Source organism: Dicentrarchus labrax, unplaced genomic scaffold (genome assembly GCF_905237075.1).
Source record: "Dicentrarchus labrax unplaced genomic scaffold, dlabrax2021, whole genome shotgun sequence".
NCBI classification, from domain to species: Eukaryota; Metazoa; Chordata; class Actinopteri; family Moronidae; genus Dicentrarchus; species Dicentrarchus labrax.
In genome coordinates, this window is record NW_026136723.1 from 22,402,471 (window position 1) to 22,425,003 (window position 22,533).

Here is a 22,533-nt window from a genome sequence, read left to right on the forward strand (position 1 = left end):
TGCGGCTCTCAGGAGTCACTGAAGCTGTTTTATTCCCGCACTGTAGATTTTCCACCAAACTGGACTGGACCGACTCTCCCATTTTAACAAGTTTTTATTACAATTCAACATTTTCAGACATTCCCAGCTGTTTCCAGTCGGATCCTGTCTCATTCACTACATTACATTTTTTTTAATTTTTAATTTTTTGGTCCCTTTTTTTTCTCCTTCTACTCCGGTTGGATTTACAAAGGGCGTGTTTGGGGGCGATCTGTACCGGGAGTTTCATCTCCTGTACTTGCGCGACTCCTGAGGAATGACAGCAACTGGAAAGGGACTGCGATCCGCCTGAATGGAAACAATGGATTATAAGGAGCTTGGACATAATTTCGAGCAGAAGCTGACACTAACAGACAAATGTGAGTATCTTACAGCCATTAAAACTGTGACGTGAATAACAGTTAGAATTAAGGTGGTTGTTATTTAATATTTTATGTATTTATCCCACCAGTCATAATGAAAGTGTGTCAGTATTTTCCAGTATATAAATATATAAATATCTTTATGAATTAGATCCAACAGCTGCAGCAATGTGTGCAGAACATACAGATTTCTGCTTTCTCCCCCCCTCCTTTAAAAGATGGGATGTTTGTCCGCCCTGGCAACCCGCTGTAATTCCTCCACACCAAAAACAGCGGGCTGTCTGCATCTCTAACAGGCGGGTCCTAACCAGCAGAGATCCTGGAAATGCTGCACCGAGCTGTGGTCTCCATTACCAAACGCGTCAGTGGTGCACAGGGTGGGAAAAAAATAAAAATGGCCCACATACATAAGTGGAAGCTGAAGATACACACACACACAAACACACTCTGCAGAAAACAATCAGTAAATTAATGAGATATTAAACAGGAAACTCCTTTTTATCTCCCTCTGGTGTCTGGGTTTCTTGCTCAAGAGCACTTCGGCAGGGCAGATAGGGACTGATGCTCAGCCTCTGTGCAGCCTCAGCTCGGTGAACATCCTTATAATTATGCACAAGTAAGCTCATATTAATTAGTGAGTCACGTTTCCTCTGGTACTGTAAATAATGATTTATAGTAATTATAATGGATCAATTTGTGGGCGTCTTCAAGTCCACGAAACATCAACAAACAGCCTCCACCTCCATTGCACACCTCCCCCCCTGACCTGTGTGCTGGAGGAAGGTGACTTTCTGGTCATTTGGCAGCCCTCCCTCCCTCTCTACCTCCCTCTCTACCTCCCTCCCTCCCTTGCTTTCCCACTTGATGTGGAGAGCAGTGGATGGAGGGAGAAGCGTCTGCTGCAGCTTTCTATCACAGGCTGTCATGATGCTCGTCCTGCTGCATGTGTAGGAGTCTGCTGTATATACCAGCAGCTACAGCCCGACGGATACTGAGGCCAATACTGATTACTGATACTGTATAAGAGTATTTGGGAGTTTAATAAGATTAAATAATGATATATCGGCCAAAGTAATAGTTTAAACACGCAGCATAAACATACAATCTTGATATGGATCCTTTTTATTCGTTTTTTCTTTTAAATTGGGATGTTATTGAGGCACGGCTGTCTTTTGTTGCTAGAAATGGAGCTTTATCAGGATGTTTTTAACTTGCAAAACACACGAAAAGTCCCTACATAGATCCAGTGTTTGGTTTGTCTGTTCTGGGCTACTGTAGAAACATGGCGGTTCAACATGGCAGACTCTGTGTCTCAATTTATGGTAACAAAAACACAATCATTCTTATATTCAGGAGATTATACACTAATGAAAACATACCTATGAATGTTATATTCCAATAGATCTTCCTAACTCAACCTTTAAATGTATAATATGTCATTTCTGCTGTATCGTGGGATCATGGGAGTTGTTGTCTTCACCACCATTGCTGTCAGATTCTCCCGGTTACGATTCCTTCAGTGTTCATGGTTCAGGAGGTTTCTACCACGAGCCGAATTATCCGCAGAGGTCTCCTCCTCTCCAAAACAAACAGATCCGGTGATTAAAATCAGTAGAAACTCTGAATAAAGCAGTTTCACCTTAAAAATCAGTGTTTCTCCAATGCTGTTTGGTGGAAAAGGACGTCCTGGAGGAGCTGCTGCTAACGTTAGCTCAGCTTGTTCCTCTGATAACTTAAGATCCAGACGTACAATGACTGAAATCCTTCATCTGGTTAAAATATAGAGTTAAAAAACTTAAAAATGAGGCTTAAAACTGGATAAAAAGTCAAAGCACAAAGGACATATGACGCCACTGACATTTTGGATAATATAAGTACACAACTCAACAACAAATACAACATAGATTTATATCGTTTTTAGACATTTTTAACCCCACAGTGTTACACATTATATCTTTAAGAGGCATGTGTGCTGAAATACTCCTCAAGCTCGTATCGTTCTTGAGCAAAATCACCTATCAGTAAGAGATCTCAGACGGAAAAACAAAGCATGTTTTGGTTGCCTTCTACAGAGAGCTCCAGCACACAGCGGGGTTGATCAACATGTGACGTTATCGGGAATGCTAGACGCCGAAAAAGGCAGGGGCGTTAGATAAACAGACACATTCTTTCTCTCTGACTCCTTTCTGAGAGCTGTGAGTCTCTTGTAAAAAAAAAAAAGAAAGAAGAAAAGGCAACTAGGGTTTGTTTGTTTTTTACAGTCTGGTGTGTCTGCAGAGCTGTTAAAGGGGATTATAATCCCATATCAAAGTGATTTATTCAGGTCTGAGTGTTGACAGACCTTTGGTTTTATCCCTAATGCATGTAGACCATACAAAATCCCCCCCAACACCCTCCAATGAATGCACACACACACACACTCACCCCTCCTGACCTCATCTCTCACACCCCCTCCGGAACCAGCCAACCAGCGACATTAATCAGTTTTTTTTTCTGTCTGCTGGTGTTTCTTTGAGGAAACACAGCCAGCAGCTTCCTTTTTCCTACTTTCTCTGCGAGCGGCGGAGTCAAGGCCTCTCCAAGACATGACACGTTCAAAGACTCTCTGTTTGCAGCTCACAATAGGAGTGGCACCCGTCCCCTGAAACAATTCACCTTTTGTGTGAGAGAAAACCTCTGCACTTGTTTCGTATAGGCGTTTAACTTGCACACTCCCTCCCAGATGAAAACCTTCCTGTTATCTGTTTCTTGTCACCGTCTGTACCAACTTTTCCAGCCTGGTTGGACAGCAGTCAGTGTGTCTCAGTGTGGAGTTAAATGCTCCTCTGTGGAAGTAATCATGAGACGTGGACTCCCTTTTGGCCCCGGCGAGCTTCCCAGTCGTGCTGACGTTATGTTCTTGGCACGGGTTCAACATCGCAGCCAGCCTGGAAATGTAGATTATGGCCTAGAAACCTTCTTCCACTCTTTTTTTTTTTTTTTGATTTGCCACAATCATAAGTCATCCGCCACCATTAAAAGAAGCAACCTTGGCCTAGGGTTTCCAGCCATAATTTAGTGTGTGTTAATGTGTTTTAAATGGTAGAAAATAGTGAAAAATGCCCATGTACCCTTTCCCAGAGCCCAAACTGTCTTAAAATTGCTATTATGATATTCAACTTACTATAATATAAAAGCAGCAAAACACATTTTAGAAACAAAATCCACATGATTGTAAAACCTTTCTGCTGAACAGCAATTGTTAAATGAAAGTTTAGCAACCATAACTGGTGCTGTAGAAAGAGTGATACTCGTAATACAACATAATAATAAAAAAAAAAAAAAAATTAAAAAAAAGAAATGGATTGAACAATGTGCTCTAACGTTCGCTGCAAGGAGAAGTGGCCATACTAATTACTACTACTAATAATAATAGGTAGGGATGAGAAGCCATCACCTGTATTTGTTCAACCAACTTAATTACCTGTATTTGTATCCTGAAGTGGGCGGGGCTTAAACGCTGAAGTGGGTGGGGCTAACCAGAAGTTGCAAATTTTAGCCTTTAATTGATATGGTTGATCAGAAGATGCTATATTTGTTAGAAAACCCTCAGAATTGAACTTTATTGCAATGTTTTAATCACAAGAGTAAAATAACTCTTTATTTAACTTTATTTAATATATTTACGAGCATACTGACTCACAAACTCGAATACTTGTTTCAGCCAGGCACTCACTCACTCCCACCTTACCTTAGATTGTTTAACCCTAACTTCTGAATTATAGTTTTTAATACAGTTTCTGTTCTGCATCGGAGGGAAAACCCCACAAAGACAAAGCTCCTCTCAGCTCCTGCAGTCAGACGGGGCTCAAGTTCTCACGGCTCTGCCAACTGTGCTTCATCGAGGGGGTGGGGGGCTCGAAATGCTCATACATGCTGGTGGATGAACAGCGAAGAGGGCTGCTGGGGAGGGTTTGGGGCGTGGATGGGATCGGCTAGAATGACTCTTGAGAAACTGGACGGGGTGTCGAGGTTGTTGTGGTTTTCAGTGGATCCTTGGGAGAAGAAAGGAAGGAGGAGGAGGAGGAGAAGGAGGAGGACCAGACTCAGAGTGCTCTCGCCCTTACAGTCCACGTCAGCGATCCCTGTGACCAGATGCTTTAAATCACAGCCATGACACACAGAAAAAAGGGAGGAAAATGCTCCAATCTGCTGTAGTAGGAAGAAGAAGGAGAAGGCTGAAGCTTCCTGAGAGCTTTATGTACACATTAGTCATGTTTCCCTTCGTATCCGGGGAAAAAAAAAAAAATCATGAATGGGACGTTGATATTAGTAATCCTGTTTGCAGCATAATCCTGTTAGGGGAATGGTGGGAGGCAGAGTTTAGTCATAAAAGGAAGTGTCGTATCACATTTTATAGATTAGAGAGCAACACCTACACATCTGTGACTATTTTAGAGCTGATGTGGATAGAAGAGAAATCAGAGGCAGGTATATATACGCAGTGCTGACCTCTTTCTGATTCAACAATATGGACAAAATCTAATCTAATCTCATTTTCAATCATATTTCCTCCCCCTTTTGTTTGAGTGTTTTAGCAATTAATGCTAACTCCACATTTCTACTTCCACATTAACTGCTGCTGCGTCAGGAATGCAACACACACACATCACACATCACTTCCACTTCCTGTGCAGCAGAGGATGTTTAATATTGTAAAGCAAAAGCTTCTATGATTCAGACTTAATGCGCTGTTGTGTCGACCAGCACAACAGTGGACGTGAATCACCAATCTGACTCCACTTTAAATTTGTCAATATCCTGTCAATGGTCATTGGCTGAATTATAAAAGCCAGAAGTGGGACTAAGTCGACTCTTATTGCTGAGTTGAGCCAAATGATCAGACTCACTAAAAACAGCCAGAATTCCCATCTAGACATTTTCACTATATCCTGACGGTAGAAAAAATCTGGTTCTTCTGGCTCCTTTGGCTCTTTGTGCCTCAACAAAAGCAACAAAAACAGTCAGAACCCAGAACGATAGTTGATTGTTGAGTCTCATTCCCGAGCACTGACGGGCGGCACAAACCTGTTCACTGGCAGTTTTTAGACCCTCGACACTACAGCCGTCAGTCGACGTCCAGTCTTAGTTCCTGGGTGACATGAATTTGGTGCTGCTCTGCACTTGAATGTCTCTTAAATATTCGAGTTGGAGCTTCACTTTGATGTATTAGACAGTATTGATTGTATCCTCGGGGTCCTTTCTAGCTATCACCCAGAGGCACACCCCCACGTCTCTCGTTTTTTTATTCTGCAGCTCGCTCAGATTTGACCTCCTTGGGCGCTGGCTGTCTATTAAAGTTTAATTGATCAATATTAATGCAGCTGAATTCATCTTTAATGTTAAATAGGAGTTTTTTTTTTTTTTTGCTGTGCTTGCTGCAAAGGAGACCTCCCTTTAATGCCGTCCTTCGAAGGATATCTTAACATATATAGTATTATTATAGGAATCAAATGAATATGGTAGTTTAGCTCCACTGGTGTTCAGCTGTTTGGTTCCTGTCCTGTACTTGCCCCCCCTTACCCATGCTGCCTTGCAGTATGTACTGGATGTTTTTGTTGATGTGTCACTACAGCCTCGGGGGAATCACTAACAGATGCGTCCCCCCCCCTCCTCTCCTGTATGTGGGCACACAATCTCTCACTCACCCCACAACATCTCAGTCACAGGACCCACAGGCTCTAATATTAGAGCGCAGATGATGGCTAATGCTCTCTGCTAACAGGCTGCACAACTTGAACCTCATTCAGTCATTTTAAAACTCATAATAATGAAACACGTGTAGAAATGGATCTCACAGTGGGTCATAGTTCACAAATCTTTACTTCTGGTTGTGTGAGGATGATGTCGTCATGTGGTCAGATATTTTATTTATTTCCAAACCTCTCCAAGTGCTTTCAGTCGTCGTATGAGCAGCATTAAACCACTTAAAATGCAGCGTCTCCTGCTGCACCGTCAATTGATTACCCCTGCAGTATCCTACCATGACGCCACATCGCTTCTTCCATTACCTCCACACACACATACGAGCTGTGGTGACCCAGCCAGCGGCTCACTGTGCCCTTTTACAATCTGAAATGATCCTTGGAAAACTCTTCTCCAAGATGAAAACCAGGTCGGTCATTTGGCTGCAGCTGCTCAGGTTTTCAGAAAGCTTTAAATCAACATATTTTCATGTGTCTGATGGTTCAGAGCTGTGATGAATCACATGGAGGCCGTCTGACATCAGTGAGTGAGTGAATCGTTACCGTTCAAAGAAACATCAAATGTCTGATGTTTTAAGGCCAAAACACTGCAGAGTTTATGTTGCAGTGAATGTTATTTATGAAATGAAGGAATGGATTAAGTCACTGCAGGTTTATCCTCATTAAGTAGAAAGGTCAAGGAGTCAATACTACATGCCGAAAGTGCATTTAACATAAGAAACTGTTCCCCAAAGCATCAACCATAATAACTGTATGTTATTACTGAATATTGAATGAATTTGATATATTGCACAGCTATAGACATGTCAGTTCTTCCGTTAAGAAGATTTTGATTGATTATTGGCCCTTCTTCTCATGCAGGGGGTCTACTTTTCCCTATAATCCTCATAATAGCGCTTTAACTTGCTATAAATACACCTATAGATGCCACAAAATGTCACACACTGGTCCCTTAAACATAATTGCTGTCCCTTTCCAAGAAACTTAACTCATTATAATTATAAAGATAACAAAAAACAGCACAATATTAACTTTTTTCTCATGAAGGTTTTTATCTTTTCCATCATTTGTTGACCTGCTGTGACCAGGCTGAACTGCAGCACTGAAACCAGACCTCAGCTGAGATTAAACTTAGTCCGTCATCACATCTCACCGTGCTGCCAGGTCAACATTAGTCAGCCAGACACAGTTATGTCCTACTTTATGAGTCCAAAACAAGAGTGCGGTGGGGCAACTGCGGCCTGTAGAGATGATATACTTGATTCTGATGTTCGCATTAGAGGTTTCCATCACAAAAAACGGCATCAAGACTTTGTATTTACTAAATACAGACACCAAGCTCTCAGATAGAGTCGAGTATTAGCTGAAACTGTGACGGGATCTGGAGTTTTCTTTCTTTTTGACCAGTTCTCTCTTCATAAAATAGCTGGTAAAGGAAAATTAAAGACTAGATATAATTAGGAGTATGGTTTCTTTGCGAAAACACAAAAACAATGTGCTCGCGGGCTCTGATGCAGTAAGTGGTCAGTGTCTGAAGGAGTCTGGTGGTCTGCGGTCGTGAGAGAAATAAACAAACTCATTGTTACTGCAGATTTTGTTTCTGTCTTTTGTTCAACTGGTTATCTCAGTTTTATGTAATGTTTTACATTATCTCTACTTTATTTAGACAAATCCATTTGTAATTGCTGTTATTAGTATTGTTTGAAAACCTTCTGTGCTCGTTCTGAAACCATAACTTTTAATAACAAAAGAAGCAAAAGTTCACAAACGTTAAATGTTGTCTTTTTTGCAAATGTTGCATTATATGTATTTTAAGTATTATAAGTATTTTTTGGGCCACTTGGGGGCAATGTTACAAGCTGTAAACAGAACAATGACATATTATCACCTTATAAAGTTGTTGAGGTGAATATTTTGGCCAACAGTTGCAAATTTATATAATATATATTTTAAGCTCTGTTTTTGGTCTCCACCAACTGAAGGAAATATCAGGCTCCTTATGTTCACCAGCTTTTTTGTCTTTGGTTAGAGCGACGAGAGTGACCAAAAAATATTAAAACAATTGACTGATGAAAGATGCTCGCTGACAGGAACTGCAGATTTAAGTGATTGTAGATTTATCATCGTGAGCAACACCCTTCACATTACACATAATATATATATCCTATTGTTATTATTGATTAGTACAGCTGTATTAAAATAGTCTACAACATTCTGATTTAAATCAGTAATTATTAGAGGCAGAAATCACCTGTTTTCATCACGATAAGATATTATATCGGTTCTTTGGACGACGGTATGATATTTGCCGATATCACAAAGTCTGCCACAATACAAAAGGATTCAGGGGCCTGTGATCAATATGAGACAATATTATGGTCCCATTAACAGTTACAGTAACGGCTTAACAGTAACAGTAACGTGTTCACATGAACGTAGAACTCAAGAAAAACTGTTTCTGATACGCTATGGTGCTAAATTTGTCCCGCCTTAAAGCAGAAGCCATAGTTCTGTTTGTCCCAATCAACAGTTTGTCCCAATCACATTCTTGTGGAGTGTTAATGACTAAATATGTCTGTTTCTTGGACTTCAACGTAAAGAGAAACAAACCTCGTGGTGTTTATTTGCATCATGTGCCCGTGTGCTGTCATGGAGATGATCTAACGATGAAGTCATGACTGAGGAAGTGCAACTCCCTGACTACAGCCTCAGTCACAACAAACCAAGCTATTTTCTCTCTGTCTCGAAGAAGAGCTTTTCTCAGCACCCGCCATTTAAAAATGGTTCAGAAATCTTGCCTCTTTTCTCCTCCGTCGCCGCAGCACCTTTGACCGTAGCCTATTAACTCTGAGCTGCTGGATAGAGAAAGAGGAAAATAACTGAATAATAGATGGTCCATATATGATTCATGCTTGGCTCTGTTTTATGTCTTTGTGACTGGGTAACCCACTTCTATGTGGTTAAAAGCATCTGGAGATGCCTCCTGTTTGCAGTGGAGTAACATCCTGTTGCCAGCCTCTCGCCACTCTGACTGGATGTATTTTAACTTTCATGTTCAGACCTGTGCGCTCTGTAGTAGTAATTGGTTAATACTTTTAATAGCTTGTCCTGTTTTTGCCCTGTAATCAAAGACAGGGGAGGGGTTAAAAAGAACAAGAAAGTGCTCATTCACTCTTCAATCAATTTTGGGTTATTTGGAGATAGAAAATAGGTAATATGAGTTTATATTAAAGGTAGGTAGTTAAGAAAAAAAAAGTTTGTTTTCGTGGGTTCTGCAGCCACTCAACAATTGGGTGAATAAAACTTAATTTATGAGTCACTTTGTGCAATATTAAATTGGTTAAAAAAGCCATTATGAAATAATCATATGAATAAATTGCACAAAATATATAAACAGACCAACCATTTGTGAAATAATCGAAGAAATCAGTCAAACTCAACTCATTATTATGAAATAATAAATAAATACACAATAAATATTTGTATATCAGTTCTATTTAATTATGGTTGTAACATTTTATTTCATAATGTACCTTTCCATAATGTTCTCCTTCACAACTCCTGACAAATGTGCCAGTTGCTCCTGTTAGCTCCTGTGCTATAGAAATGCCAACATTTTTGAATCAACCAACTAGAGGCAGATAAACAGCCGTAATATACTTCTTTTTAGCGATAATGTTCAATTCATTGGTCTTTATCCGCTCTGAAGTGAGCTGTAATCGTTAACATGTCTGGCTAACCAGCTTACCGAATGTTATTTACCAAAAGCATGGAGTGTGTCATTATTTATTTAGGGGGTGGAACAGTAACTGCATTAATCTAAGGGTCATCATTTAAAAACAAGTCAACTGGAAACATTAAAAAGTCAGTAGGAGACATTGTTTTCTGGCTAGCTGTCACTTTAAGTGCCTAAATCCTCGGTTGTTGGTCTTATTTTGTTTACTTCTATGTAAGATTGAAGACTCATAGTTTAAAAAATGACTAAGAACAGAATGGAAAACGAGCCACAATGGCGGCTTTAGCACTTCAAGCCAAACTCGCACAATTCGGTGATTCAAAGAGAAAACGCAGCATTGTCCATAACAGCTGACACACACAACTAGCTGTGAGAGCAAGTGGTCTGTAATTCTCTGAATCTAAAATGAAGGTTTCTCTTCTTTCATCCTCACAGAGAAGTCACGTTTCTTCTGTTCTGTGACAGTGATTAGTAGCTTACTCATTACACACACAGCTGTCGGGTCTGGTGACCTCTCACGGCGTTAACAGGGAGAATCTGAAGGGGTTTCGTGCAGCATTTGTGCCCTCGGAGGCGCTGGTGTGGTTGACATTTTTGTTTGTGGGCTTTCATGCTTGAATTTGGACTCAGTGACCTTTTGGTTTACTCAGTTTTATTGTTGTTTGTCACGAGATGGAACAACAGACAACAGATACCTTCTTTTTTCCTCAGCTGTTGAGGTATAAATTGGTGTTAAATACTCACTGGTTATTGCTCTCCAAGCGTGTGTTTTTGGCTGTTGTTGCTCTCAGCACCAGTGTCCCAGGAATGTTCTTCCTCTGCTTTTCCCTGGGGCGTGGATACTTGTTGCACCGAGAGCGTTTCCGTTGTTTCTATCCATATAGGACAGCGTGTCAAACTGAAACAAAAAGTCTATTTTTTTTGGTTGCAATATCACAAATTCCTGGAGTCACTTAATCTGAGATTGTGCATTTTGTGCAACTGCATACAAGCAGATGTTGTCCCCTGTTGCTTTGACATTTACAGTATTTTAATCTCTTCATGTTATTTTGGTTGATTTTAATCCGGTTGGTTTTCTTGGCGCATACAGGCCACGCAGACGATGACAAAAGACACACATTTTGCTGTATAAACACGTGCATGGGAAGTGTGGATGCCAGGGATTCCTGAGGTTGGCCTGACCCAGATCCAACATGTCCCACTCATCACACACACACACACACACACACACACACACACACACACACACATACATACAGTATACATGCGTTCACATACTGGCTCTCTAATGCACATAACTCCAAACAATAGAGGCTGACCTGCTTCACACAACAGGGGGTTCTGCTCCCCTCCACCTTTATAAAAAGACTGATTAAAAAGATGTTTTGCTGTTAATATTTTTTCCCATTTGCCTAAAATCAAAAGAAACTTCTTTAACAAACATTTTTCGCAAGTAAATGTATAAAATAAACTCTTATATTGCAGCGTGGCACACATTTTTCCAGAATATACAAATGCAAAAAGGAAGTAAAACAGTTTGATTTAAAGGTTTGCATCTCTATTTTGCAGTCTAATACAACAGTTCATGAAGGTTATAGTGTTACGTTATTCAGCTTATTCTCATTGATATAAAGATGGAGGACAAACTAATTAAAACACATTGGAGCTTCCCAGAGGTAATTAGAGTTTGATGTGAAGGGTTAAAAAGAGGAAAACTAGTAAACTGATTGACTGAGGCTGAATTTAATTTTGCCTGGTATCGGTATCGTGCATGCTCACTCACTGTCACAGTGTCGATCATACGTCAGTACGTGGATAGCTGTTCATGGTGGAAACCGTGAGTTGGCCTTTACTGGGACACGTGAATGGAAGAGAGCCATTGTTGATATTCTGCCTTTGTTTGCAAGTGGACAGCAGAGAGGTTACAGGAAATGGGGGGGGGATGACTATTTTTTAATTTTTATGTATTTTTTTCATTTGTGAGTACTAATTTTATTTTCCTTTATTTTTATTGAAATTAGGGCTGCACAATTTATGTAAATATTATGGAAATTACAGTTTGGCCAAGCTGCAGTTTATTAATATATTTTATTATTAATAAGGTAAAATGTGTGACAAACAGTATTATGATGAAATACTGTAGAGCTGCAGAGATGTCCTGGTCTACAAATCTTGTTCTCCAGATTCAAGAAAAAATATTTGTTTGTTACAGACCTAAAAAAGAATTCACATAATCATGATTTTAATAGTTTTTTTCAGTGAAAATAAATTTTTATGCAAAAATAATCACTCAAACACTCACTTTTATTCATATCGCCCTAATAATAATTACTACAATTGCAATGTATTATTATTATAAGTGTCATTATTAGTATTACTATACATATTTACCCATTGATAGTATAATTTGTATTTATTTATGATGCTTTTGTTACGTTATTTGTCATATTTTATTATATTGGACGATGAAAGGAGTTTGCACCATGCAGAACAAAGTACATGCATGGAAAAACATCCATAAGTTTGTTTAACTGCATAGTAAGTTTCTTTCAGTAAAAATGTCCATGCAGCAGCAGAGAGAAAACTAGATAAAATGTGATTGGTCGACCTACCTTACCTGTCTGACACCACCTGTACTTCCATCATCTTACAAACTCACCACGTTTGTACTTCAACTGTAACACAACTCACATTTCTTTGTTTTTTTTGTCTTTTCATAGCAGTTCTTTTCCACACTATCAGTCCCTCTTAATGCACGTCCAATCTACAGCTGTCACACCTGTTCTCATGGAGCCTTTCATCTGGGAAATGCAGTACGCTACGACTATAAGTATAAGCATCCATATTCCCTCAGCTGTCTGAGGGAAAACATTGTTAGAGTATCTAAGGGTTAACAGGTAAATTTCAGCTGTGGTTGAGACTTAATGTGGCTAAGTTCGGCTCCCAGTTTGGCAGGTTACCAACTCTCATTTGGTTGCCTTCTGTGTTTTATTCTATTATTGCTTAAACCTGTTTTTTATCCCAGATTTGGATTTTACCAGCCAATATGGCCCACACATTTAGGTTTTCGTGCCCTGCCTGTCCAGTAAATCTGGTGTACCACATGCTGCAGTTTGTGGTGACTGCGCCGTCCCAAGGTGCCTCGACAGAAGCCAGCCCCTTTTATGGCCGACATTCTCAGTATGGTGCTTAACGCTATTTATAAACCCGGAGTCTGTCACAGTGGCACAGAAACCTGAGATGGCAGTGGAGGGACGAGGCTCAGAGGGGGAGGAAGGGAGAGAGGGAGGGAGGGAGGGAGCGACTGGTGAACATCATGCTGAATTTGTGTTTCTGTGTTAAATGGAGGCTGTTACATGAATGACTGATCATGTGCGATAAGATGCACTTGTTGACTTGACGCTGAATTTCTACAAGGCTGTATTGATTGTTACTGAGGCTGCATATTTAAAGTAATATTATGGTTTTAGTTTTCAAAGGTAATATGTAGTTGTTAGGATACAAGATAATAATAAAGATAAAACAGATTTTATTGATCCCACATGGAGAAATTCACTTGATACAGCAGCCCCAGATCATTAACAGTGTATAATTCAGATACATAATATAATATAATACAATATAATATAATATAATAGAAAGATGTAAGAGAAGATATAGATACAGTATAAGATAATTGTACAGGTCAAATAATAAGACTGATAAATACATATAGTAATAATTTCTCAGTACACAGTAAATAACATAAGAATTTAAACGTGTATTATAAGATAATATAATAAGATATAAGATATTAAAAGAAATGTATACGATTGTATGAGAACCCCCCATCCTGAGCCTCAGTAATGTAAAAGAAAATGTTAATGGATTTTGTCAGTCTTATTATTTTGAATTAGCTGTTAGCAGCTTACTGTTTGCAGTGTCACTGCGATACTGAAGAAAACTTAAAAACATGATTATTCTCAGGCGATTCTGGACTAAGGAGGTTTTATGGACATTTACTTGCAACATACTTGAGCACATAATGAGATCCTCTGAAAGTATAAATCACACTGAATCTAAAAATGTGTGTTTCCTGTCTGTGGGTTCAGATTTGAGAAGGAGGAGGAGGAGGAGGAGGAGGAGTGTGACTTGTAACGCAAGGCAATTTAAGGATTTTAATTTTAGCTGTAATTATGAACCATTCTCAGACTCTTTGAAACAGCTGCGTGTCGTTTGGTGCTCTCCTTTGTCTACCATTGGGCATCAAACTACCGGCATGTAGCTTTTGCTGTACAATGTGGCCTCAGGTGATTAGATTCGATTACGAAACGCTACTATACACATAGTGCAGTTTAACAGTCGCACAAAATAGAGAAGTGAGTCATACAAAGAGTCCTAAAGTCAGTGCACTGACACAGTTACACTAGTTACTCAGCAGTATCCGTCTAAAGTTGTCTCACATTAGTCACTATAAGCTGAGACTATAGCAGTAAAACCTCTGATCGAGACTTTATTGCTCAACTTTTCAGTTGTGAGAGGGACAATATGCAGTTTCTTCTCTCTAAAGTTTATATTGTGGTTTTGCTTTAACATAACACCTATCATCGCTCCTCTCTTACAGCACAGCAGCCACACCCAATGCTGCGTAATAACTAGTTAGAGTCAACTCTGCAGCATAAACTACAGTCATATGAGGGGATCTTCGGCCTTTGTTCTGCAGTCTTTTCTGTGCAGCTTATCACAGCGGATAAGATAGATATATACGTAACTATCTGCAGCAAACAGAATACAGTACAATTTATTTGATAGATTTTCACGAGCAGTAACACAAGTGACCTGGAAAAAGTTCTGCAACTTAGTGATCATATTTGGCAACAGTGCTTGCAGAGAGAGGGAAGAAAGAGGGACTTTCTCAGACTTTAGACCCTCTTTCTGACGATTGTCTTCCCCTGTAGTCACCAGACAGAAGTGTCAGACACTTAGTACTTATACGCACATCACTAAGGTGCAAATGCATGATTTGAACCTCAGCATAAAAACAAATTAGGATCAAAATGAATTTAGAATTACACTGATTGTTGTAGCTCAAATTCTCTTTTACATCTCAGTGAATTGTCTGGTTTTATCGAGTTTTTCTGGCAGCGTTATGGCGGCAGTATAATCCGCACCACTTGGTAATGTGTCTATTTTTTAATATCCTTGACTTCTGTTTTAGCTATATAAGAATATTTTACATTCTAGGAATTCAAGTGATCCTAATAGGTCCTAATTTGGACTCGCCGTGTCTCTTGCAGCCATGTAAGGCCGGTAAACTGATCAAATTCGAAAAGTCAGCCATACTTGGTGAACAAGTAATCTTCTCAAGTAAGGAGGAACACTGCAATCCTCTTTTTTTACAAATCCTAATCCCCTTTTTTCAACATCAGGTAGAAGCAGTGTCGTCCTGTTCGAACATGATCCTGCATCCTTTTTCTCACAGTCGTTCTCTTATCTAAACGCACGCACACGATCCTATTATTCCTCCATTAGTATTCTACAGTGGAGTCTGTGCATTAAGCTCTGTGTTGTACAGTGGAGAGAGAGAGGGGGTGGGGGGGATTTGGAGAGGAGCCCAGTGTTAATCTGTGATTTATGTGGTTCGATGGCGTTTGGACGGGCCCGAGCAGAGCGTCACGCTCCATCTGCCCCACTGTTGGCGGACTTGGAGTGGATAGCTGGCCTTGAGCCTGCAGCCCCTCACCTTCCTACCTCACTGTCTCTGAGCTCCCGTCTCATTATTTCTCCAGCTCTTACTGTCTTAATCGCTCTTCCTTTTTTGTCTTTTCAAATCCTACACTCCCTTTTTTTCCCCTCTGTCATTATAAAAACAGCATGCTGCAGCGTTTCCCGTCCCACTCATTGTCCTCGAGCTCCCACTTCTATATAAATCTCTCTTCTCACCCTCCACATGTCCTTGTAGAAGTGCACAAATTGTTCCTTCTTCTTCTTCTTCCTGCTCCAGTCCCCCCCTGCCGCCCCCGCCGTCCCCCCTCCATGCGTCACTGCAGCTCTGCTCAGTTTGTCACCGACTTCTCCAGTGTGACAACCAGAGAGGGATAAAGGGAGGGGAGCGACTCGGACAAGCAGCAGCTGAGCAACCGAACTCAGTGACAGTATCAGCAGGGCGTCCAAGTGTGAAAACAAAGTCAGAGCAGGGATTAAAACAGGATGTGTTTTGTGGCTTTTTTGCTGCCTCTTTGTCACCCTCCGTAAGGGTCAGAGGTCAAAGGAAGTCTGTCCTCGTGACCGGATCCGTGTCCGGATCATCAATCAGTATTCGTGTTAGTTTTCATACAGACTTCTAGAGGTTTCATGTTACATAAAAACGTTTAATTAGCCAATATATCGAGTCGGATGAATCAGGGCTTTCAGAAGAATCCAAGTTTCCCAGACGTACTTATGACTTGGACGCTGACGTCGGAAACCGATAATTACAATAACTGATACATAAACACGGAATAAAAAGTTTAATTACGGGAAGTTTAGTGTCACATAATATATCATGATTACAGGTTAATGGCAGGTATAAATAGAGGCTTTGGGGCAATATTAAATCATTCTTAACTGTTTAATCAATAAAATGTAATAAAATAGTGAAAAATGTCCATTAAAAGTTTCCAGAATTTAAGGCTTCGGTCCAAAACCCAAAAGATATTCAGCTAACGATGATTTAAAACAGAGAAAAGCAACAATATAATTTGAGTTTTTAACAATTAATTAATCATAAATGTTTTTATTGATTAATTTGACTATTTTATGCCCCATGGTGAAGTCAAGGGATTTAGTTTTGGTGGCTCTATGGGGGTAATTAAACCAATTGTCGTTAAATATTCCCATGATAATCACTATGTAAGCATTCTTCTTTTAAGGGAAGCGAGCTGACTTACACAACACTCTCCAGTGTTTTCCTCTTCCCCCTGCAGGATAAATCAGCTCCCATCTTATTTTTTTTTTTACTGCGAAACTGTTGCTACACTCCCTAAAAGATGACATGAGATTTATTCCCACGCTTATGTCTCACCCACTGCTGGTGTGTTTAACGCTGTTGACAGGAGCCCTTTTCTCTGCAGGTCTAAAACCTTAAGGGATGTTAGGGGGAAGTGTAACGTCTTGCTGCGGATCGCCTGATGCGTGTGAATTGTGTGTGAAAGAGACGTTAGTGATTTCTAATGAGGCGTGAGGGTTGTGTTAATGAAGTCACGAAAGGATTTCCAGGTTTATAGCGAAGGTGTGTCAGGAGTGGATGTAGACAGGAAGTCACACGTTTATTGGATGGCGTCACCTTGGAGACTTTTCACTGTGGTATTTTGTTATTAATCAGTGTGTGTACTTTCTGTCTTGCAGCTCTGCCTCTACAGCCAGAGTCCATCCAGAAAGGGGACAAGTCTTCGGGGAAGGACCCTCTGACTTCTGACGACTCAGCCATCGGAGACCTCTCTCCTAAAACAGACTCCAGCCCCCAAACAGAGACCCCCACCAATACAGATGCCTCCTCCAAGACAGATGTCAGGCCATCCACCCCGGGCAGCAGCAGCAGCCCTCAGCCCAAGAAAGGTAACATTATGGATGTTTTTGTTGTTCAATATCTGTCATATAGGCACAGGCTTGTTTTTAGCCTGCAAAGTCCAAAATGTAAACATGGTAATAAATCAGATTTACCCAACTTTAAACCATAAAATGTATCAGTGTTAGGCAGTAAAACATCAAACCCATGTCAGATAAGTTCTACTCTGCAGTAGAAATGGTCCGCCAGTGCCTACACATGCTTATTGTGACGTAATTTCCTTGGAGTATCGTGAAATGATTCATATCCCTAAAGTCTGTACAACCTAAGCTGAAAGGTTATATCAGTCAATAAACCATAACTACTGAAAAAAGTATTGAAATTCATCATAAATACAAACAATTGACCAGTTGGTATCACAGCGCATCGCCGGCACGTTTTGCACAAAACATAAAGTAGTGACGTCACCCAGAGCGCACAACATGATGACGTTAAAGACAGAAGCCGCAGCTTTCTTCTGCAAAAAGAATGAATGCTCTAGTTATTATAGTTTTTATTTTAGATTGATTAAAGAAGGATAATGCGGGAGGTCTGCTTTTAGAGAGTTAAGTGATTATTTATTGTTTATCTACACCTGAATATTACACCCATATGTGATTGTTTAACAATCGGCGTTAACGTGCTGCTATAACATCCTCCACTGTTCTGGGAAGACTTTCCACAAGGTTTTGGAACTTGACCGCGGGCGTTTGCTCCCACTGCGCCACCGGAGAATTAGTGATTAGGAGATAACTCCAGGCTCGATCCAGTTCCTCCCAAAGGAGCTGGATGGGGTTGAGGTCAGGGCCGGTCAAGTTCTTCCACAACAAACCGGGAACTCCATTTCTTTATCGACTTGAGCACAAATCCGTTGTTGAAACAGGAAAGTTTATGTAGAATACTGTCTAACACAGTGGTTCCCCAACATTTTACCTTAAAGAACCCCCCTTTTCTATAATTTATTAAACTGACTAAGTGACATATTTTATGGCTATTTCATATTATATTAAAAACTGTACAATTAACCCAAATAGTGAACTCAGTAACTGCGAGAAGTTTGTGTGAAAAAGGTGATTTGGATTCATTTTGAGCAAATTATTTCCTGTTTTTATGCAATTCTCTGTCTATATTATTATATATTTTTTTAATCGTTTTTAACAATCATACATACTTAACCGCCTTATTTTCAACAAATTCAGTGTTTTCTTCTCATTGTTCTATCAGCTCTTCGGTCTTTTTAACTTTTCTTCAAGCAGGACGAGGCTGTTTATCAGAGAGTGAAAGCTCTGGGAATTCAGCTTGTGTTCAGGTCTTCAAAGTTTAAATCTTAAATAACAATTAGAACAATTATAGTTTTCTTCACAGAAATGAACAAAATGCTGAGATATAGGCCTACTGTGTATATTTTTTATGTTTTCATACATGTCTTAAAATTTAGAAGGTCACGCAACCCCCCTGTGAAGCTTTGGGTCGGCCCTAGTCTGGGTCCAGACCCCCAGGTTGGGAACCACTGGTCTAGCATTATTCTTTACCTTTGTTTAACTACACAAAACAGCCCCATAATTACCCAAATATTTGTGGACAGGGGAGTCCATATACTACATTTTCAGTGAACATGAAACTTGCATTTTATTAAAAGTTAATCCAACTAGTAAGCTTAGTAACTGGTTAGAGCCAAGTTAAGAATATGTGTGTACTGGCACTTGTGTGCTTCGTTTGCAGGCATCGGGCAGACAACAGGGTGCTGTGATCAGATAGGTAGAAAGGTAATTAAAGCAGAGCTATGCAGTGTGGAGATACCAGCGCTCATTTGAAGGCCTGTCGATACTAGACACAATGCAAGGTCATCGTTGTTATAATGTGGTGTTATAATATTAATAATAAACAATAGCTACAGATTTTTTAAACAGAAGAAAATGCTGCAGTTTTCCCTTTATTTCTGTTACCAATCTGGTAAATTCTCCACCTGGTTTTCCTCAGTTTTAGCTGTTTAATAGCCGATGAAGTGTAAAACGTGGAGTCAGTATTTTTCTCACTGCTGCTGGCCATGTGTCAGACTGCGGGTTCATTTGTTTTCTGATCAAAACCTGCTCCATGTAACTCGTTCAGTTGCTCCCATAAACCACTGCATCGCCTGAACAAAGCTCTTTAAAAGTATGAAAGGACAAGGAGTGTTAATTAAGGCGGCTTATTTTTTATCCTCCATGTTTTCATTTCTGTTCTCAAAGACATGATTTTTTACGTACTTTCTGTCCTAATGGAAGTTTCTATGCGTATTGTGTCGGTCCCACTGGACAGATGGTAGTGGCTGAAAGCCAAATTGTCATTTGCTATGGGGAGACAGGATGTATAGTGGGGAGGAAGACTGATCGGGGGGCAGGTGGAGGCGGGGAGAGGCTGATGCATTAAGTGACGTCTCAGTGGGGCGAGACCTCCAGGACGATGAGATTTATTTTCACTCCTTAGTGTTTGCATATCAGCCAAACTGAAGTGTACGGCCGTGTAGGAAACTCTCTGAAAGGTGGGGAGGAGGAAGAGGAGGAGGAGGAGGGTAGGGTGGTGGATTCAGGTTGCCATGGAGACGGGGCTGAAGTGCTGCAGGGCCCTCTGTGATTGGTTGACAATGTGTGGCATACATATTACATAGCACGGAGAAGAAGGGCTCAGCGAGCACCCCAGGGGTCCTGGTTTTTCAACGGTGTGCTCAGTCGTGGCTTCTCACAGACAGTTTTAAGGCGGAAAGAGCAACACAAATCCTTGTGTTACCCCGTCGCGTCTTTTTAGGCATTCAAGCTCATTACCACTGCAGATAAGAGCGGTTAAGAAAAGCTTGTGTACATTCACGGTTGAGCTACAAGAGAGTTTAACATCGGCAGTGTTGAGGGAGAGATGGAGCTGCATTGACCTTGAAACTGAATCGATGAATAAAACCTGCAGATCTGAATTAAACTAGTTTCAAGATTTTATGTATTAGGAAGTGTCTATTTTATGCATTTATCTGTGACACGTTAAAGTATTGTTACTCCTGATCATCCACAGTGCTGTTTTTAAGTGTTGTTTTTGTGCTGTGTTAAGATTGAGGATTAATTAAAGTACCAGAGACTTCATTTCAGGAATAACGCATACATTTTGAAATAATCCTTTTCTTGCGCTTCTGTCGGGTCTAGTACTTGGTGTCAGGAAGCTATGCAAGGTATCCCAGACGATATTCTCTTCCAGCTACTCTTGAGGGATCCCACAACATTCCCAGGCCAGATGGGATATGTAATCCCCTTCAGCCTGTTCTGGGTCTGCCTGGGGTCTCCTCTCAGTTGGAGTTGTTCCTGAAAACCCTCCAGAGGGAGGCGTCTAGAATGCATCCTAATCAGATGCTCGAACCATCTCTACTGTCTCACTTTGATGTGATGGAGCCGAGGTTCTGCTCCAAGCTCCTTCCGGATGTCTGAGCTCCTTACCTCATCTCTAATACCCAACGGGCGCGGGTTGGTTATTTGATGATCTGATCTGGCGTCCCGGGATTGATTAAAGTTAATTCAATGGTACCGAAGTTTGAACACCATTTAAGTGAGTCAATAAAAAGAGAGAGAGAAAGAAAAAGCAGGAGAGAATGAATGCACATGTGGAAAGATTGAAAGATCTGGTTATTATCTCAGGTTTAGCAGTGAGGTTTTTGAACTACTCTGCAGACTGGAGTCTCTGCTAACAGTGAGAAGCAGGGCGACAGCTGTCTCATATGATCGGCTCCAACGTGTGGTCAAAAACATGTTAATTAGACCTGCGAGATACATGAACCTGCTGTCTGAGAGTGAGCTCTTCCACGCTGTGAAGAAAACTCACAATCTCCTGATTTCATAATTCATCATAAAGGGCTGGACCTGCAACCTCTGTAGTGACAATTGTATCGTACTGTATTTAATTTGAATATAAGAATGTAAACATAATGAATTATGGAGAAAGATTTCTGCCAAAGTATGGTTTAATTATATTTTATTCACCATGTGATCATGGTCCTCATCAAAACAATCAATACAAACTGATTTGTTTATTGTTTATTGATGGTTAGTTGATGTTTTTTATGGGCAGTAGTTCAGTTCGTAGAAAATACATACAGTACAATTAAAAGCTGCTCTAAACAATATTTTTATATCAGCAATGGAAAAAAATGACCATATGTAATGTGAAAGTGTTCTCTGGTAGTGACAAACCCTGAGGGAATTATCACCCTCAGCTCTACACTTCACTCTGATGGGGCAGATAGTGAAGCTACAAGGGCTTTTATGGGCTTTTATTCATCAGGTTGACAGAAACACGACTCCAAATGTATCATAATGTTGCTCCGTAACTGCTGGATGTTGCTTACAAGTTTTCATTGCTTAAAAGGTCCTAATTTGTCAATGTTGTGTTTGCAGCTTGTTGCACTGCCCCCTAGTGGCCAAAAAAACAAACAGTTATTGGCAGGTTTAAGATGAATTTATATTTTTCTTTACAGATTCGATGAGTTCAGAGCAACGGCAGAAACTTGCCAAGGAGCGGAGAGAGGAAAGAGCTCGATATATCGGTAAGAAATGATAAAAGAATATTGACTTCAGATATTTTGGGCTTAAAGATCCAGTGTGTAACATTCAGGAGGATTTATTGTCAGAAATATAATATTCATAGGTACGTTTTTATGAGTGTATTATCACCTGAATATAGGAATCATTGTGTTTTTGTTACAGTAGAATGTTTTATCTACAGACGCTGCAGGTTGCCTTCCATGTTGAACCGCCATGTTTCTATAGTAGCCCAGAATGGATAAACCAAAAACCTTTTGTGTTTTTTGCGAGTTTCACAGCCACCTTAGCTTCTCCAACACACCTCACAGGCCGTTCTCATTCCCAGGTCGTCAAATACAGACGCTAGTGGTGTCCAGTTAGTTGCAATCTGCTGCCATTAAATCCTACACACTGGACCTTTAACTCTGTTTTAAATTGGATTTTCCTGGTGCATGAATTTGTTGTTACTAACTTTCTGCATGCAGATCTTCTCTTCAATTCTCAAATGTAGTATTAACTTTCCTGTTTCCTCTGTCACTCTGCTCTGACGGTT

At 40.3% G+C, this 22,533-nt stretch overlaps 1 protein-coding gene across 7 annotated transcripts in view; it reads left to right on the forward strand.

Annotated features, from left to right (window-relative positions):
• The window catches only part of LOC127357652 (MAP7 domain-containing protein 1), a 44,410-nt gene continuing 21,877 nt past the window's right edge, over positions 1-22,533 (forward strand). For 5 of the 7 annotated variants that reach the window (XM_051389984.1, XM_051389985.1, XM_051389988.1 and 2 more), the window contains exons 1-3: positions 1-398; positions 17,247-17,456; positions 21,935-22,003. In XM_051389984.1, the coding sequence (XP_051245944.1) occupies positions 332-398; positions 17,247-17,456; positions 21,935-22,003 (346 nt within the window). In that variant the 5' untranslated portion in view covers positions 1-331. The remainder of the gene's footprint in view (positions 399-17,246; positions 17,457-21,934; positions 22,004-22,533) is intronic. The other 2 variants (XM_051389991.1, XM_051389990.1) reach the window with 1 other exon arrangement.